Here is a 19,445-nt window from a genome sequence, read left to right on the forward strand (position 1 = left end):
CGGTAGAAGTTTTGAGGGGGCTAAAGGTGTATAATTCAGATGTTTTACCGTATACTACATTTACATTTATTCATTTGGCAGACGCTTTTATCCAAAGCGACTTACAAGTAGTTTTTGTACAGTGGCACATTACTGCAGAGCAATCAGGGGCACCTCAGTCATGACCTGCTGTTACTGAGATTCGAACCAGCAACCTTCTGATCACAAGCCCAACACTCTAACCACCAGGTTATACTAGTGGTTCTACTTAAATAATTTTCATGGTTTTACAAGTAGAATTGTGATGGTTTCACAGATAGAATTTTGACGGTTTTACAAGCAGAATTTTACTGGTTTTTAATTGGTTTTACACGTATAATTATGATGGTTTTACTGCTAAGTTTCTCTTGTCTAACTTAATGCTCGTTTTGTAACATTTGCAATTGACTAAGGTTCCCAGTGTCTAAATAAAAATGTAACATTTACTCAGTAACCTTTACTCAAAAGTCACTGACTGCAGCTGTACTGCGTCAGAGGAGAACTGGACCTCTCAGCTGAGATTAGTTTCTGCCTATGTTTTTTTCCCTCCATTTATTCATCATTGGAGATTTGGTTCCTTGTCATTTTTGCCGTATTGGCTTGCTCACCGGGAGGCTTAGGGTTCTGAAAATGTAATTAAAATTGCTTTTGTTAGGATTGTTCTTTTCGTGCTCTTACAAGTAACCTTCCTCTTTTGCGTTTTCTTTTTCATGTAAAAACAATGGCAACATTGTCAAAAGTGCTATATAAATAAACTTGAATTAAATTAAATCCTAATAGTATAATCATTTTATCCCCCTGAATGTTGATATTGAAAATGTTCTTTTCTTTTCCATTGTAGATCATTGTGTGGGGAGACTACGGCCGTATGGACCACAAGTCTTTCATGGGAGCTGCTCAGATTCTCTTAGATGATCTGGACTTGTCCAACCTGGTTATCGGCTGGTTCAAGCTGTTTCCTCCCTCTTCACTGGTCGACCCAACCTTGGCTCCGTTGACCAGAAGAGCTTCCCAGTCGTCTCTCGACAGCGGGTCCAGTCCGTTCGGTCGCTCGTAGCAGATTTCTTAAATTTAGCATTATTGTAGCAGCCATTGAGCGGAGTTTGAGATTTGCGACAGGTCCCGTTTCCCCGGTAACACTGCATGCTTGATGTTGTGTGTTCAGAGCTTGTTTCTTAGGGGTGATTAAAGCGGTCCTGTTTTTACTCGCAAAAAAAAGTCGCACACATTGTGCGCAAAAGAGCACCCACTAGGCTAGGGGTGAGACAGGTGAACGAAGCTGGAAATGGGCTCAGTAGCTTGAAGAAAAACACGATTCCTGCTTAACTTAGAACCTGTCGGGTTCTTCAGAAGCCCTTTTTGAAATGGGATTGAAATGTTCTCTTCGACTTTTTGTTTTCCATTTCGTTTTATGTTTGTTTTAATGTTGATGTATTTGTATGTACATGGGCAAACAGTGTTTCTTTCCAGAGACTGGGTCAAGCCATGCCAACAGACTCAGAAGTGTACACAAGAATATAACATGGGATGGAGCTTTGATCATCTCACCTCACTCCCCAGATAGGATTCTGCTAGATCAATTACAGAGATGAAATGTACGTTAGAATCATCGTGAAGAACTTTTAAGATCAAAATGAATTACTTCTCTTGATACTGTATGAAACCTAAACTTTTTTTGCATGGGCACAACTTTAGCTGAACTTGAAAAAAAAATTGATGGAAAATACAAAATGTTTTCTTGAGACTGCTACTAGGAAAAAACAAGCCGGATCAGCCATTTTCAACGATTTCTATTATTTTTAAAGATAACTTTCACTAGTGCATGGTTTTCATGGGGAGTGAATGCTACAGTGTGATTTCAAAAACATTCGTCCTGTAGACCGTTTATTGGTCTTGTATTTTACAGACATGAAGAGCTTAACATTTTATTTACAGCGAAGAATCTGTTCACATGACAAAGATGTTAAAAAATGAAATGATTTACTATTGTAAAGGCGTAAGCCTTATGAAGGTAAAGATTATGTGCAAATTGTACATGTTTCTCTACTTTTCTTTTGTCCCAGGGTAAATACTGTACTTATTGCTTCCGTTGTCTGGTTTCTCCCAATATTGTTCCCAAACTTTTTTATGTTCCGGGCTGTTCCTTTTCGGACAGTTCCGGTCTGCATATCGTTTGAAGTTCATTGGTTTAACAAGCATGTTGAAAAGGGGTTTTGGCAACATGGCTTGGGCACATCTTACAGTAACGCAGCATGTTTTGATAAAGACGATATTTGGAGAAAAACAACAGTTTCTCGTGCAGTGCATGTCAATGATGATCCTTTTACCCTGAATTCAGTTTAAGAGAAAGTTAGACAGCGGTCTCACCAAGGCCGGAATGGCAAAGTTCCGAACGAACATTCCACCTTGTAAACTCATACTTTGTTGAAAATTTCAAGGAAAAAGTGACCAGGGATTTTTATATCTTTACGGAAGCTGCAGTATTCCTGAAAAAAGAGCCCATCGTTTCACGAGATCTTTACACTGGAGGTGACTGCAGCCGACGGACTTTCGCAGTATTGTACTGTGCAGTTTTCCAAGCATGATGCTGTCTGAAGAGAAATGCACACATGGGACGATGATATTGCCACATGATAAACCTTTCGTTTTTATTTCTTTGTTTTTCAAGAAAGTAGAAGTCATTTAATATATTTTTGTTAGTTTATTTACGAGCCAAGACCTATTTATTTTTTATTTTCTATTTTTAGTAACAATCAGAGCTTCTTATATCTTGAAAGTATGACACAGTTAAAATGCCTGAATGGAAATATACACGGAGACATTATACCTCTTCCAATTTAAATAAAACGACACAAATTTGCATTTTTGTGATTTATCAAAACTTATTTTTCTTCTGTAACAAACTTTGTGTACATATGATTTCTGTGAACATTGGTTGTCATATTGTAATAGGAATCTCTATGGACACAAACTTGTCTAGATAGATGTTTTGGAAGTGGGATAATGTCTCATGATGTCAAAGGTATGCTCTATTCTCTTTCAAATGCCTTCTCTCTTTATTATGATTAATTATTATTTCTTATTTGATCTTTTTTTGGTGCAATGTGTTTCATTGGCCAAGGCTATGTCTTGGTCAAGTATGGTTGAGTACAGAGATTTATGTAAGTTATTTTTCAAATTAAAAAATAAAAAATGGATATTACACTGGAAAATGAGTGTTAAGAACCACACGGTCTTTATTTACAACACAAACAATGCAAACGGATTGAACATCTTGTTATTTAGCCATAACACACTGTTACATCAGATGCAAATGCTGTAAAAAACATGAAGTGATCAGTGCCAAAATATACAAGATGAAAGATGCAGGTTTTAAAAACTTTTGGAAAAACAAAAAGCTTTCAGAAATATCATCAAAATAGACTGAAACATTCTTTAATCATCAGGGGATTTTTCAGGGGTCAGTGTTGGTTGTGGTTATGAATCAGCACTGTGGTGTAGCCTGAAAAGGAAATGAAGCATCCTGGGGAATAATACAGCTTCCTCTTGCTTCTCATAATAAATGTGAAATTGTCAAAACAAGCACACAACGCTTTTGGACAGCTGACAATCACAAGGTAAGTTTGACAAACACAAGCATTTGGTGTGTTTACAATATCACGTTATAAATGCAGTTGTGATTAGAATTGTTTTCTTAATGATATTTACTGTTTTTTGCTGCTTGGTTCAGGGTTATGAAATTAAACCCAAGGGTTAATAATGTTACACAAAACTAATGTCTGAATGTCAATAGATAAAATATTAATGCAATGTGCAATCTGCAAGTAAATCATTCAAGATTAAGATTCAAACTACTTTTGTGTAAAGATCCAAATAACTGGTTAAATAGCAACGTCGTTCACAAAGGTATTTTATCAAAGTGTAGTAGATAAAATGTTTTGTTTTACATTTAAATTGACATGTTTTCTAGGAATAAACCCACACAAACACAATTCTATATGATCGGTTAATATTGTTAATATTGTAAGGGTTTATTTAAATGTACAAATAAATGTTGTTATTTTGCAATGACATCAGATTCAGACTGGGGTTTTAACGGTGGCTAATTTGTCAGAATAGTACCCAAGACATTATACAACCGTGTCCACTCCAGTTGCTTTTAATCAGTGTTTTTGCATGTATTGTATGTTCACATTTTTCAGTTTTTTAGAGATTTTATTCATTTTTGATAAAACGTAAAATTACAGAAAAAGACCGCAAATTTACAAGAAACGGATTGCAAGGGTAAATTGTAATTGAATTGGAAAAAACAGGCTTATTCAATTCTTTTTTTTACTGATCCTAAAATACGTGTAAAAAGTATTGCGTTTTTCAAAAATTCAAGGTGTGAAAAATTAAAACATTACGGCCAGTGAGAAGGCTCAGTTTAGGCCTTAGTTACATTTGAGTTATAAAAAACATTACTGTTGCAAAGCTTAAGACAAGCAGTGGCACTCATCTTTTTTACTGTGATATTTCAGGGCAAGTTATTTTTATTGTTATTTTAATTTCAGACATCTTAATCGATCATTTTAGTCTGGGACTAGACGTATGCCTTTGTCTGTGTAACCTGGCTTACATCTTTTCGTGATTTTGTGCAAATAAATGCTGAAAGAAATTCATTTTGGAATTTGTTAGATAACCACAGTATAGACCTCTTAAGATGAAAACATTGGTTCGGGGGTCCAGAAGAACGTCCTGTTTCCGTTACACAAACATTTAAACAAAATACAACTGACTATTTAAATGTCTAGTGTATGAAATTTTATGGCATCTAGTGGTGAGGATGCAAATCGCAACCAATGGCTCTCTCCACCCCTTCCTTTTGAAGACCTATGGTGGCTGACACAGAACTAATTCAGAAAAACAGGATATCATTGTGGTCTCTTTTTTCATGGCTTTAAAATGTCCATTTGTTGTGATATTATTTCAGGTTAACAAAGTGATGAAGATGCGTTCGAAAATATATCAGTTGATATCAAGTCTAGGCCAGATCTGGTCAAGTGTGTATGGCCTCTACACAAGCAACACCACTAAGAGCCGGAAGGAAAAACTTCTCCTGGCTTTAACCTGCATCACCACCAGCCTCATTCTGAGCAGTTTACTCTTCCTTATCCTCCACTATTCCTTCAAATGTCTCCTTGAAGTCTCACTTTCCATCAGCTGTGGCTTTTGCGTAAGTTTATCCCCAGCCATGTATTTCTCAGAAAGAGCCCGCTGTTTTGGAGCCCTGCTTTTGATCTCCATGGGTTTGAAACAAGTGAGGTCTCTTCTTTTGACATTCGGAACCAGCTTGGTAATTTTCTTCAACGTCCAGAACACGTTACGCAACACGAGATTGCTAGCGAAAGGCCTGCTCTGCAACTTGGAAGAAAAATTGTTGGATATTGACAAAGAGCCCATCGGAAATTACATCAAAATGCTGAAGTGGGTGGGAAACCAACTTAAAAAGTACTTTGTAAATCTGGATCTAGCAGACTTCAACGTGGACTTTAAACTTAAGCCAAAAGTTCACTCAGAGAGCGTTAAAAATCACCTGGCTGATGCTGAACGAACCCTAAACGTCACCGCACGGAGCGTACTCGCGCTGACCGACGTCATATCCTCCGCAGGAAAGATTGTGTCTCCGACGTTAGGTCTTCTCCTTCTGATGCTTCTAACCGCTCTGTACCTCAGGCGATTCCATGTTGACAAAAAGTACAACAACATATACATCACGAAAAACTTCATTCAGTTTGATGAAAAGCAAAAGGAGAAAGGAAAGCCTAGTGTGCTGCCATTCACCAAAAGAGAATCGAGACGATACGTCATGACGCCTTCCCTCGGTCTGACAGGGCAGCGGTGGAAAGCCATGGTCAAGTTCAGTATTCCCATATTCACCCACGGTCTCACCTGGCTGGTGTTTATCGGTCTGGACAGCATTATTTACTGGCTTATTGTGGTTATAAGTAAGCGCCTTGGGGATCTGGAGCCACTTCGTGTTCCTGTGGGCATAAAACTTCAGGTAGACTAAGTGGAATCCAGCTTCAGTCACTTTCATTTTAATGTCTTGTTAATTTTGAAAATTCTTTATTTCTCCACGTTGTAAGGAGGCAACTTTATTTTTAGGTTTACAAGTTGATACGAGTGCAAAAACTGAAAACTTTTCCTACACGGTGTCTCTGTTCGAGAAGAAGTGTTTGCCTGAACCTGAACTGTGGCTCTACAGATCACTGGTTCCACTCTCCTTCATACTGGTATCACTGGTTCTTCTGAGCCTGCTGTCGTCACAACTCACTCAGCTCAGAGTTCTGCTGTCGGAGCAGTTTTTCTCAGATGTTGCAGAAAAGCGTGCTGCCTATCTGCATGCCAAGATCTTAAGAAAGCGTCTCAAATATGAACCTGAAGAGCTGCAAGGAGAGCTGAAGACTTTAGCCATGCGGGTTGGTCCTGTATCTTTTAATTGTACCTGACCTTGTTTTATTTCAAAAACATACTCTATACAAGTATGCAAACACATGCTTTCAGTCCATTTTTTTACTTCTCAGCAAAATACTTAAAATTACACTAAAGTGCCTGCCAGAAAAGTCTAAATATACACACACCTAAAGGATTATTAGGAACACCATACTAACACTGTATTTAACCCCCTTTCGCCTTCAGAACTGCCTTAATTCTACATGGCATTGATTCAACAAGGTGCCGAAAGCATTCTTTAGAAATGTTGGCCCATATTGATAGGATAGCATCTTGCAGTTGATGGAGATTTGTGGGAGGCACATCCAGGGCACAAAGCTCCCGTTCCACCACATCCCAAAGATGCTCTATTGGGTTGAGATCTGGTGACTGTGGGGGCCATTTTAGTACACTGAACCCATTGTCGTGTTCAAGAAACCAATTTGAAATGATTCGAGCTTTGTGACATGGTGCATTATCCTGCTGGAAGTAGCCATCAGAGGATGGGTACATGGTGGTCATAAAGGGATGGACACGGTCAGAAACAATGCTCAGGTAGGCTGTGGCATTTAAACGATGCCCAATTGGCACTAAGGGGCCTAAAGTGTGCCAAGAAAACCACCACCACCAGCCTGCACAGTGGTAACGAGGCATGATGGATCCATGTTATCAGTCTGTTTACGCCAAATTCTGACTCTACCATCTGAATGTCTTAACAGAAATCGAGACTCATCAGACCAGGCAACATTTATCCAGTCTTCAACTGTCCAATTTTGGTGAGCTCGTGCAAATTGTAGCCTCTTTTTCCTATTTGTAGTGGAGATGAGTGGTACCCGGTGGGGTCTTCTGTTGTTGTAGCCCATCCGCCTCAAGGTTGTGCGTGTTGTGGCTTCACAAATGCTTTGCTGCATACTTCGGTTGTAACAAGTGGATATTTCAGTCAAAGTTGCTCTTCTATCACCTTGAATCAGTCAGCCCATTCTCCTCTGACCTCTAGCATCAACAAGGCATTTTCGCCCACAGGACTGCCGCATACTGGATGTCATTCTTTGTAAACTCTAGAAATGGTTGTGTGTGAAAATCCCAGTAACTGAGCAGATTGTGAAATACTCAGACCGGCCCGTCTGGCACCAACAACCATGCCACGCTCAAAATTGCTTAAATCACCTTTCTTTCCCATTCTGACATTCAGTTTGGAGTTCAGGAGATTGTCTTGACCAGGACCACACCCCTAAATGCATTGAAGCAACTGCCATGTGATTGGTCGATTAGATGATTGCATTAATGAGAAATTGAACAGGTGTTCCTAATAATCCTTTAGGTGAGTGTATTGGCCAAGTATACTTGTACTCAATCTTAAAATCTACTTAAAAAATCTACTTAAAATCTTCTTAAAGTACAGTTAAAGGCATATTTTTAAGTGTAAAAATAGAACATAAACATAGTAGTATACTTAAATTATAAAAATAAAAATAGTAGTTCGATGTTAAATTCACTTAAAAACTTAAAGGAGACGTACACCCAAAAATCAACGTTGTGTGATGTTTTACTCACCCACATGACATTAAATATGTTAAGAGAACTTCTGGCATCTTCGGGGCACAAATAACGCTATATTGGTGACACCTGAGAGATTTTCAGGCCTCCTTATAGACATCATGGTGTCAGTTTTTGCCAAGGTCCAGCACATAGTGGCTCAGTGGAATTTCTTTGAAGCGACGAGAGTGCTTTATGTGCAATATCTTTCCTTTTTGACACTGGAAGTTCTCTAAACATGTTTAACGTCGCACAAAGTTGATTTTTGGGTGAACTTCTCCTTTAAAGGTGCGGTACGAACTAACAACTTGCACTGACATATCTTAAAATATATATTTGTATGTATCAAGATGCACACCAGTATGTTTTTTTTTTTATCGATTTAAATTAATCGATTAAAATTCCAGTCCTGGATTAAGCTGATCCCTATCAGGGAAACCGCCCAAAACAGCTATAGTTTATAACTTCAAAGTGTACTTTTATAAACTAAAAGTGGGCCAATTTATATACATTTATAAACATTTAAAAATATACTTGAGCTTTTCTTAAATTATTTTTAATCAAATGAAGTTGAAGTATACTTTTTTAAGTGTTGGCAAAAAATGTAGCAGGCATAAAGTGTGTCATTTTCCTAAGCTTATTGGCAAATCTCTAATACTGTTTGCTTCTCAAGTAAATGTATCTTGTTTTATAGGCTGATATTTGTCCAAGACAAGATAAATGCTAAATAATACTGATGTAAAAAAAGGATTTCTTGCAGTGTGAGCAGTAGCACAGGCATACTAACATGTAGTGGCCATTGCAGGAATCTTAAATCATGTGAAAAAGAAATGTAGCAGTCATTTTATAACCAGCGTCTTTTTCTATTCATTGCAGCCCAGTTTTTGGTGCCCTCTACTCTTCCATAAACAAAGAAAAGAAACAGATCCCGTTTAAATGTCTGAGGTTTGTCTGGTGATCACAGGTTTGATATAAAACACACCACGTTAGATTGCAATGTTGGTTTGCACATTTTGCGTAACGCTTTGCCTTAAGCTTGTACTGCACGAAGGGGCCTGGGACACAGTTTATCAGCTGACATGTGGAACCTAGTGTATATAATCCGATCCAGGTGACCCAGGTAGTCAGCTAGTGCTTTGTTTGATAAACTGTATGTAAACCTATTGTTGCAACATGATATAATTGATAAATATGATATATTTATATATATATACTATTGTTTGATGACAGAAACAGACTGCATCCGAAAAAACGGTGCAAATACACTGTGTACTGTAAATACAACATAGGGTTTTTTAATGCCCAAATATTTATTTGTCTGTTCGTGATTTATAAAATTGAATATTTCTATTAAATCACTTTGCAACCAAAATAAATCTTTCACATTTTATTTTACGACACTGCATTGTTATTTATGTATTTCATAAAATATTTCTGCATTTTTACAATATTCTCCTTTATGCAGAGAGACCCCAAAGCATGACGCACAAGAATCATTCATCATTCTTCATATAGCAGATGTGGCTAAATCATTTTGAGGTTAGAGATATGACTTTTCCAGCATACGGTTCTCTGCTCACGGGACTTGGTTTTCCAACCTTAAAAATAAAATAAATCCATCCTCAATAATAACAAATTCACATGCAACACAAACAGACTTCTTTTTTAAATGTCAATAAGCAGTTTTGTTTAAAATTGTAAGTTATAAATGTCTCTCTCAAATTGTTCTTTTAGTTCATATCGGGCTCTTTAGCTTGATCTAAAAATAAAACATCAACACAAAGTGTAGGATGTTGTCTTACCCTTTCTCTCTGATCAATTCTCTTATACACAAACTCAGCGAAGGGTTTTCGTGGGATGAACCGTCCATGGCCTTGTTCTGCAAAGAGCTGTCCGTTTTCATACACCACCTTCCCTCTAGAGATAGTGACCACTGGAAGCCCATGACACAGCATACCTTCAAAAATGTTATAGTCCACAGCCTGATGGTGTGTTTTTGCTGAAATTACCCTAAAATGACAACATAGAAGATATTATAATATAACTTTTTTATTCACTAAAAGGCTAAATAACCAGACTCTAAAAAAGAAAGGTGCTTCACGGTGCCATAGAAGCACATCTTTTGTCTAAAGGGTTTATCTGAAGAATCTTTCTGTTCCACAAATGGTTCTTAATGGTAAAAAAAAATTATGTATGAAAGAGTTCTTTAAAAAACTGAATGGTTCTTTAATGACATCGCTGTGAAAAACCATTGGCATTTGCAGCTTTAAGCAAAGCTAACTTGAAATGCATTAAGAAAACCGCTATATTACACTTAATTTAACTGAAAATCGTTTTATAAAGTGAACAGTTTTAAACCTCCATCCCAAAAATGTTTGATTATTTGCTCAGTGGTGTTATCCATCATTTAATCTTCAATCCAATGCAGTTTGAAACATTTCACAAATATGTTTTATTTGATTCGCCCAAACGCAGCTCTTTACATCAACCCTGAATTTTTACATCTGAAAATTGGTCAAGAACCGTACGATGGATAAGAATGAAAACATGTTGTGTATTGTAGCAATAAATCAATGCATTTTTACACCCCAAATGAATCCTTTTTAGGATCACGCGGTTTTCCCAAAATCATATTATAATCTCACTTTTAGAGATTCATAAATCAGCACAGGACACATACAAGCCCATCTGTATTTTTTATACTGTATGTTGTGTCATATTCAGCCTTTTCTGTACCACCGCTGCTGGATCAGCACATCTCTGCATTTTCATTTCTGATAATTTGCGTCAGTAAAGATTGAGACTAATCATAAAATCATGAGAGCACTTCTTCTTCGTCTTCTTCTTGGAACACTTATGCATATGCATATTGAGTTTGTGCGGCGAACGCCACACGGGGCTTTCCTCTATTGGACGCCGGCGCTCTGACTCACAACGCAGAAAAGTTATCTCGTCCAAGAAGAAGACGAAGTGCTCTCGTGCCATACACCGACAAGACTATATCGATTAAAGTCAGTATATCACCAAAATATCTTCATTTGTGCAACGTAGAAAAATTATAAAAAGGTGAGTAAAAATCCAACAACAGATCAATTAACTATGACTTCATATATTTGTCAATATTATTTATCAATTGCTTTTCTGCTCCGCACATTGACCCCAATTGTCTAACCTACACCCAGAATCCGGCATCAAACTTCACACTTCGTGACACAAGTCTCTTCTGTGCTAAATTGTAATGCATTTAGCTGACCCAGAATCACAGTAAACCGTAGAGAAGCGTGGCCCAATTACATAAGACTCCTAGCCGTTCCCTGCTCGCATGTGTGCACTTTACAAATGCAGGAAGAGCGCTCACACGTCTTTCATTTCTGGTCACATCTTCCCAGGCAATTCACAATTCTCCTCTTTGTCATGGCAACACATCTGCAGCACATCCAGCACCTATAGAACCTACAGAATGTGAACTTGAACACGTATGCATACAAGATTTTTAATGCGCCTGCTACCAAAGGCCCTCTTTCATTCGGGGTCTACAACTATTAGAAGACCATCTATTTTAGCAGTTAAAGGTGCAGTGTGTATTTTTTTGGAGGACAGAAATTCAATATAATATACATAACTATGTGTTCATAACGAAGTGTTTTTTACCCCTTAGAATGAGCTATTTATATCTACACCCACCGTGGGTCTACTAACACAGATGTCTCCATGTTGTTTCTACAGTAGCCCTAAATGGACAAATTGGTATATATATAATACGTTATCTACTTCAGCAAAGAAGCAAAAACGCGACAGCTTAGTTCTGTGTCAGCCACCATAGTGCTTCAAAAGGGAGGGATGGAGTGAGCCTTGGGGGTAATTCGCAACCTCACCGCTAGATGGCGCTAAATTTCATACACTGTACCCGATGTAGACATTTGTGTTAATTTATGTTTCTTTTATTCATACGTGTTCATGTGCATTAACATACTTGAACATTAAAATAAAAAACATACTTGGAGTATTTCAGTGAGTTTAGCACATTTCGACTAAAACCGATATTCAGGCTGTTAAAAACTAAGCTCCATATCGCTTTCTTTTAGATTACGAAGTGAATTTTTTACCTTGTGGCCTTTGGGTCCCATATAACCAGATCTGCGTCAGAACCTTTGGCGATTCTCCCTTTTTTAGGATATAGGTTGAAGATCTTTGCTGCGTTCGAACTGGTGACAGCTACGAATCGATTTTCATCCATTTTGCCGCTGTGCTGAGGAAAGTAAACACACGGCTTGTGAGTGTCCTTGCAAACATTTCGCCTCGCCTCATGGAACAAGAGGCTCAAAGGTCAGAGCCCGCAGTTATAAGACCTGTTTATTGAGTGTAAGTGGCAAATATTTGAGGTAAATATTTTTTGTGTGGTGTGTAATGTGGAACTTCTGTGAGAAGGAACTGACAACTCCTTTCTCCCATATAACAGACATTCTGTCCTCAACGCCGTTGACTCCGTTTGGGATTTTGGTGAAGTCATCTTTCCCGAGGGCTTTCTGGCAGATCGAGAATGTGCAGTTATCTGTTCCTGTTACGCTCAGATCATCGCTGCAAGATACAATTTGTGATCAGCATCCATGCATGCACTTGCAGGACCATATTGTTTTTCACATGACCTGACAGAGTACATCGACGTTTACTCGCTCTCATTTCATTTGAACGGTGAAGTTTATGTTGTGATATTTTATATAAAACACAAAATATATTTTCAAGAACGCTCAAAATATCTTCTTTTGTGTTCCACAGAAGAAAGAGTCACATACAGGTTTAAACAACATAAGGGCGAATAAATGGTGACCGATTTTTAAAACTTCTTTCATACTTGGCGAGCAGGTCCATCAGATATCCAGGGGTACTGGGGTCTGGTCTCAAGGGTGGGCCCATGACGAACCCTGCGGCATGAGCCCAGTCCTTATTCCAGTAGTTAGTGCCATCTGTACCGAGTCCAGCTGCAATGGGCTCTCCAAACACCACTCGACCTGACAGAAAACAACCGATGTGATGAATGATTTATAACTGTGAAGGGACGGGTGGCGTGACTTCACCTTACTTCAAATATAAATACTTTTGTGTGGGTTTGACAAATATTAATCATTTATCATTCAGCATATTGTAAATGGATGATTTGAGCATGATTAATAACCATTTCTGATTATGATATGAAGTACAGAAAGTAGAGAATAAATCATGGTTTAAGTCGCATATTCGTCGCTTTAATGTATACATTTAAGGATGTTTTTAGTACTTTTCTGGACCTTGACAAAAACTGACAGCATGATGTCTATGAAGAGGCCAGAAAATCTCTCAGATGTCACCTTCTCCAAAGAAACCGTGATTTCTCTAAACATGTTTAACGTCATGTGGGTGTTTAACGTCAACTTCCTCTTTATGTTCTATTATAGTACATGCCTGTCATCTTCTATAGGACTATATGTCCTGTCTCATGACTCCAGAAGGGTTTGAGAGCTTTATTTGATTATCTATTCATAACCAATCATGTGAACTTGATTTACCTAAGTAATGACATAGTTAGATGACTTTGTTAGCTTAAATACTATTGCATTTTGGATGCAAGGCAGGTCGGAACTCCTTGGAAGTGCTGAAGCTACTTCTCTTCAGTAAATTTCCCCAAAACACGTATTAAAATAGTCAACAAGATTTTGAATTTGGGGATTTGCAGAATCGAGCAGTCAAACGTTAAACCATTCCCATAATGTTCACCAAAATAGTGTTATATACAGTATAACTGGCAAATGTTTCTGGTGTATAAGCATATAACATCATATAATAATGTGTCTTGTGTTCTCAGTTGCCTCACCATTTCTCCGTGCGTTGGCCACCACCTTTGCCGCAGATTTACTCATGACGTGCACCACATACAGTGGGCAGTTAGCCGAATGGGCGATAGTGACGGCGCGCTGTGTGGCCTCTGCTTCCACTTCCTCCGGACGACACATCTCATGACCCTCAGGACCACTGATGCCCAGAGACAGCATGCGCTTTGCACCCTGGGTGAGCACACACACACACACACACATCAACATTTAACAGTTTAACAGTATGAATCGAGTTAACTGTTTCTCAGCTAAATCAATATTGTAGTATAGTAGATTGTTGCACATCAAACATCATTATGTGCAAGGTAAAATAATAATGTTTGATTTCAAATTTTACTTTTTTGCACCGATATATCAGGGTAGATAACTTTTCGTCAAAGTGTAACATTGAACATTTACTTATTTTATTTATTTAGAATTTCAATTCACTGAAATAGATTTAAAGTAATATGTAAGTAATATTTAAAAAGTATCATTATTCAGTTTACCAGTATTACAAGAGTCACATTTTTTAATCTGGTTCCGTTGTTGTAAGTAAAAATGTTAGTTTCACTTCATTTCACATGTCTTTAAAATAATAGTTAATAAATGTCTCATTTAATATTAAGATCATCTACATAGCAAAGATTGAATGACGTCTAGGTGACATGTATGTGCGTTCGACCTCTGGACCTCTCAGACATGATGGCAGAGCTTAGAGCACTTTGGGGTAAAGTATGTTTTAGCTGTGCACAGAATTTAAACGTAAAAATAAACCAATATAAATAGTTCTAGTATGGTCCTCCAGTGTCCTCTATAGAACTCAATTTACAAATAATTGATGTATTTGGTGCCCTCCAGTGGAATTTTATTATATTTAATATATTTTCTGATTCTTCTGAGAATATCAGGACAGTAAATTATATTACATTTACATTTAGGCATTTTGCAGACGCTTTTATCCAAAGCGACTTACATAGCATTATCCTATACATTTTACATAGGTATCTGCAATCCCCTGGAATCCAACCCACAACCTTGCGTTGTTGACGAAATGCTCTTACCACTGAGCTTCAGGAAAGCTTTTTTAAACCTACCCATATATTTACGAAATTCAATAAGTTGAACCAAAATAATATGGTTATCTTTAATTGCGTTATCATTCGAGTTTTGCTAAATATTAATTGTTTGTGGTAAAAATCGCTCAATTTAACCGTAACTGGTCAGCAACATACTTAACATACTTTAAATCTTCCTTTCAGTATTCGTATATACACATGTATTTTGTTTATATAAATTAGGCATAAGTGTCAAACACAAAACATTCAACACATTTTTCAAAAACATGAGATTATGTCAATAATGAATCATTGTCCTGGTAACACTTTAAACTTCACAAGGATGTATTTGTGAATATTAGTTAATACATTAACTCTACGTCATTTCGCCTTACCATGGAGCCTACGATCTCTACATTATTTTTGACTTGGTAACTTATTTGCCAGATTGAGAAAGTCAGAACATAACTTCTGCTAATGTTAAACACTTACGAGTGTTCGGGGAGTTAATGATTCGCCTCATGCACTAATAAACAGATAGCAGACAGTCAACATACCATCTTATGTGAACCATTCTGACATACAGAACGTCTCTCCGAAGTATTCACAGCCACAAAGTGTCTCAAAAAACGTATTTACAAGCGACTCATTTTTAAGAACTTGAAGTCCTGAGAATGCCTCTCACCTCTGCAATAAGATCTCCGTTCTCTGCGTGAACCTGAGCTACAGCCCCAATCTCTTTACAATGAGAGAACGCTGCGTACAGCTCGTGGTCCCGCAGCATGAAGACATCTTTATATGCCATAAACATCTTAAAAGAGTTGACACCCTTTTCACCGACCAGGGTCTCCATTTCCTTCTTCACCTAGAGAAAGTGTTATTTTTATTGTTAATTCATGTTGATTCAAAACATTGAATGTTATTTTGTTTTTATTAACAAGGGAAAGCCATTTCATTCATAACCTATGTATAGGCCAATTTTATTTCTGTGGAACACAAAAGAAGACATTTCAAGAAATGTCTGAGCGGTTTTGTGCCTGTGCAAAGAAAGTCAATGGGGCCTGTGTTGTTTGGTTACCAACGTTCTTCTTTTGTGTAGAAGAAAGAAAGTCATACAGGTTTGAAATGAACTGACATTAAAATGATGATTACATAATTACAGTCATTTTTCTGGTGTAAAACACTTTTACAGTAACCATACAGTGTCATCCCACCAGGTCACAGCCACATGCAGGGAGTAATCGCAGCAGACTTTGTGGTCGGCCGTTCTTCTCCATCGCTCATAGGCTTCCAGGAGTGAACACCCCTTCTGTGGGATGACAAAGTCCAGGATCATGGTCGTGCCTCCTGCTACTGCTGCCTGTGAACACAGAACACTGTCAATTATTATAGAGTTAAGGTGACATGAGAACATCAGCTCATTTGTTTTTCATGGAAAAATGTATGCGACGCTGTTCAATGTACGGTGGACTGATCTTTAAAGATGTTTACTAAAGCGTTACATCCGAAGGACGATGGATCTTTGACCCTTAGCCATATTTTTACATGCCCGAACCATTTCTTTGTGTCTTTTATTTATGAGTCAAGACTTAATAAATGACATGGATATTGAAAGTGATGCCCCAGAGTCTATTGGAGTGGAAAAAAAACTGTGATTATATCATTTGTTTTTATAGTATGGTTTTAACCAGTTAAGTATTCGTATAATTTTTCACTCTTTGTGAAAACGTCTTAAACCCACTTATACACTATGTGAAAAAACATATGTAATAAATGTACACAATTTTTCAAATATACAGAATTACAAATTTATTTTCAGTTTATCGGAATTTACTATTTATATGCATGTGTTTAGGTAAAATGATCATTTGTTTTTCATTCTGTGAACCACTTACAATATTCCTCCCAAGTTTCAAATAGTGTCTCTATGTGCATTTATTTGCAGAAAATGTAAACTAGAGAAACAGGTGAAAATAACAGAACTCTGCATTTTCAGACCTTAACAATAAATAAAGTTCAGATTTATTTTAAAGCAAAATGCAGTAATATTAGCAAATGTATTTCAGGAAAAGTTCAATAATTTGTTAGTTAAATCTATCAGTAAATTTTTCGGCAAACCTGCTGCAATACTACAGCAACTTTTTACAGTGCAGTTTTCATGCTGTCAGTCTTTATGTCCCTCCTGAGGTTTGATTGCATAATTCAATCCAATGTGTTCAGACTTTTTATGATGATATGAAATGATTGATAAACAAAATATATCATATCACTTGTACTCACCCTGGTACCCATATTAAAGTCATCAACAGCTGTAGTGCCCATGAATGACAGCTCCATATGTGTGTGCGTGTCTATTCCACCTGGCAGCACGAGTCTGTGAGTGGCATCAATGACCCGCGTACCCACCGGCAACTGCAGATTCAAGCCTACTGCCCTGATAACTCCATCTTCAATGTATACATCTGCCATCTCTGAGAAATCCTCATTTACCACCTTACCGCCCTTTATTAAAATCCTGCTATCATCTGTCATGTTGCCCTGCTTTGACTGGTTTCAGTCCCCACAAGTGATTTCAAAGAATCCTTATTTAGTTTCGTAGATGAATTTGTTTTCCTCAGAGAATGTGCACAAGGTATAACATTAGAAGCTTTAACTGGCTCCCTGTGTTGGTTAAGAGGTGTGATCTGCTCTGAAGGCAGGAGCTTTGACTGTCTGACGGTGCTGTGCATTGATTCACGCCCATTTGTTTGCGAAACCCAGCCTGCTCGGCCACTTTCTGACATGAAAAAAAATTGTCAGATGAGATTATCGGTTCGTTTGAACACTTTCAAGTATTTGGTCGGCAAAACAGTGTTGCCAGCTCACTTACTGACTTTTATTGGCGAGTTTCTGTCTAAAATATTTGGCAACACTGACAACAAAGCATTCACTTAATGCAAAATAAACCACCGGGAGACTGCTGACATTAGATATTATTAACTAGGTGTTTATATAACAAGTTAAATTATTAATGTACAGTGTTTTACCTTGTTTGTGTTTTTCTTATTTTCCCGTGTAAAGCTGCTTTGGAACAATGCAAATTGTGAAAAGCGCTATATAAATAAAATTGAATTGAACAAATCATTTAAACGGGTGATTTGCCGGAAACACACGTTTTTCTTTGTCTTTGGTGTGTTATAAGTTGCCCATGCATGTATTAGACATGTAAAATAGCAAAGATTTAAGCGTAAAAACAAAATATGTATTTTATCTAGAAGCGAATGATCACCCAGACCTGCCTGAAAACCCTCGTGTAACCACACCCTGGCGAATCTACGTCAGCTTGTGGCATGATTTGACTAAGACCGCCCAAATGTAAACGCAAGTAAGTTGGGCATTCTTGTAAATGTCATTGCAGACATGTCGCGGAGACGTTGTGTGTTTCGTTGCGAAACGAAAGCCTCTTTGTTTTCCCTTCCAAAGGACGAGGCATCTTAAAAAAAATGGTTACATTTTGTGTACATTTCTAGAAAACAAAAAACGTACACTAACCCTCTCTCTTCCCTCAACAGGTTGTGGTCTAGCTTTTGTTGGAACTAGTAACTTTGTATTAGCACCTATTGTACTATTGCTCTTTGTATGACATATCGCTTATTGCTCCCTGAACTCTTTGTAAGTCACTTTGGATAAAAGCGTCTGCTAAATGACTAAATGTGAACAATACTGTTCCAGAAAAGTACAGTCCGAATATTCAAGTGTGTGCAGCGCATTTCACGGATGATTGCTTCACGAATCTGGAGAGATCAAGACAGGGAATGCACGGAAGCTTTTGTGAAGAAGTGGGGCAATTCCAACAGTTAAAACTCTGCATGGACTGTCTGGTGCCTGTAAGTATATTTTCATTGTAAAAGGCTTTGTTACCGACTAACGCGAGTTGAGTTTGATGTTGTTGTTTCTTAAAGTGGAAATAAGACAACATAAATCCTAATAATCAGAAATTATATTCCAACTAGAGGCAACAAATGTCATGTTTTTAATGGGGTTTATTGTCTTTCTTGAGTCGCGAGGAGACATGACGCAACACTGGTTGATCAAGCTGTATTTATTATGTTCCCATGTCCATGCAAGCTTGTTTCTATCTCACACAAACTCTGTATGATGTATATGGTTGTTTGTTTATGGTCAATTACTCTTTACCAATCCTTTACATCCTGCTCGAGTCTCGCTGGCAAAGTTGTATCGGGTTGATCTTAATTTTCCGGATCAGATTCGGGCTTGAATTGATAAGGAAGGGTCGATGCCATCTTATCACCTGTCAGTAGTTTTGGAACCTGATGTTCTGAATTTGGAAAGACGCTTCACATTTCGGTGCAGTATTTGACCAATCACTTCGCACAAGTGAACTGTCTAACCATAGCACAACTCGCTTTTCAGAGCGATGGGCTTTGTAAAATATCAGGGCGTTTCAGAGAGTCGGAGCAAAGAGGGGATACAAACATGCCCGGTATGTGGAAAATACAGCGTTTTTAAACCT

At 37.7% G+C, this 19,445-nt stretch overlaps 3 protein-coding genes across 3 annotated transcripts in view; 2 read left to right on the forward strand and 1 right to left on the reverse strand.

Moving 5' to 3' along the window:
- rims2a (regulating synaptic membrane exocytosis 2a) overlaps nt 1–3,233 on the forward strand; it is a gene marked incomplete at its 5' end in the record, with an annotated part of 113,104 nt that extends 109,871 nt beyond the window's left edge. Inside the window, 1 exon segment of the mRNA XM_079469300.1 lies at nt 860–3,233. Coding sequence (XP_079325426.1) covers nt 860–1,075 — 216 coding nt within the window. The 3' untranslated portion in view covers nt 1,076–3,233.
- A 372-nt stretch (nt 3,234–3,605) lies between these two features.
- dcstamp (dendrocyte expressed seven transmembrane protein) lies at nt 3,606–12,282 on the forward strand. Its single transcript, XM_079469302.1, has 6 exons — nt 3,606–3,635; nt 4,991–6,061; nt 6,147–6,479; nt 8,905–8,973; nt 9,494–9,567; nt 12,202–12,282. Exons 2-4 carry the CDS (start codon nt 5,003–5,005, stop codon nt 8,962–8,964), a joined length of 1,452 nt encoding a protein of 483 aa, XP_079325428.1. The 5' UTR covers nt 3,606–3,635; nt 4,991–5,002; the 3' UTR covers nt 8,965–8,973; nt 9,494–9,567; nt 12,202–12,282.
- On the reverse strand, nt 9,300–17,631 carry dpys (dihydropyrimidinase). Its single transcript, XM_079469301.1, has 9 exons — nt 17,213–17,631; nt 16,134–16,292; nt 15,618–15,797; nt 13,877–14,066; nt 12,881–13,037; nt 12,465–12,606; nt 12,135–12,277; nt 9,831–10,038; nt 9,300–9,626 (listed from the first exon to the last, which is right to left on the reverse strand). The coding sequence occupies exons 1-9, from the start codon at nt 17,462–17,464 to the stop codon at nt 9,558–9,560; spliced, it is 1,500 nt and encodes a 499-aa protein (XP_079325427.1). The 5' UTR covers nt 17,465–17,631; the 3' UTR covers nt 9,300–9,557.
- Between the last annotated feature and the right edge of the window lie 1,814 nt (nt 17,632–19,445).

Source organism: Barbatula barbatula, assembly GCF_947034865.1.
Source record: "Barbatula barbatula genome assembly, chromosome: 12".
Lineage (NCBI taxonomy): Eukaryota > Metazoa > Chordata > Actinopteri > Cypriniformes > Nemacheilidae > Barbatula > Barbatula barbatula.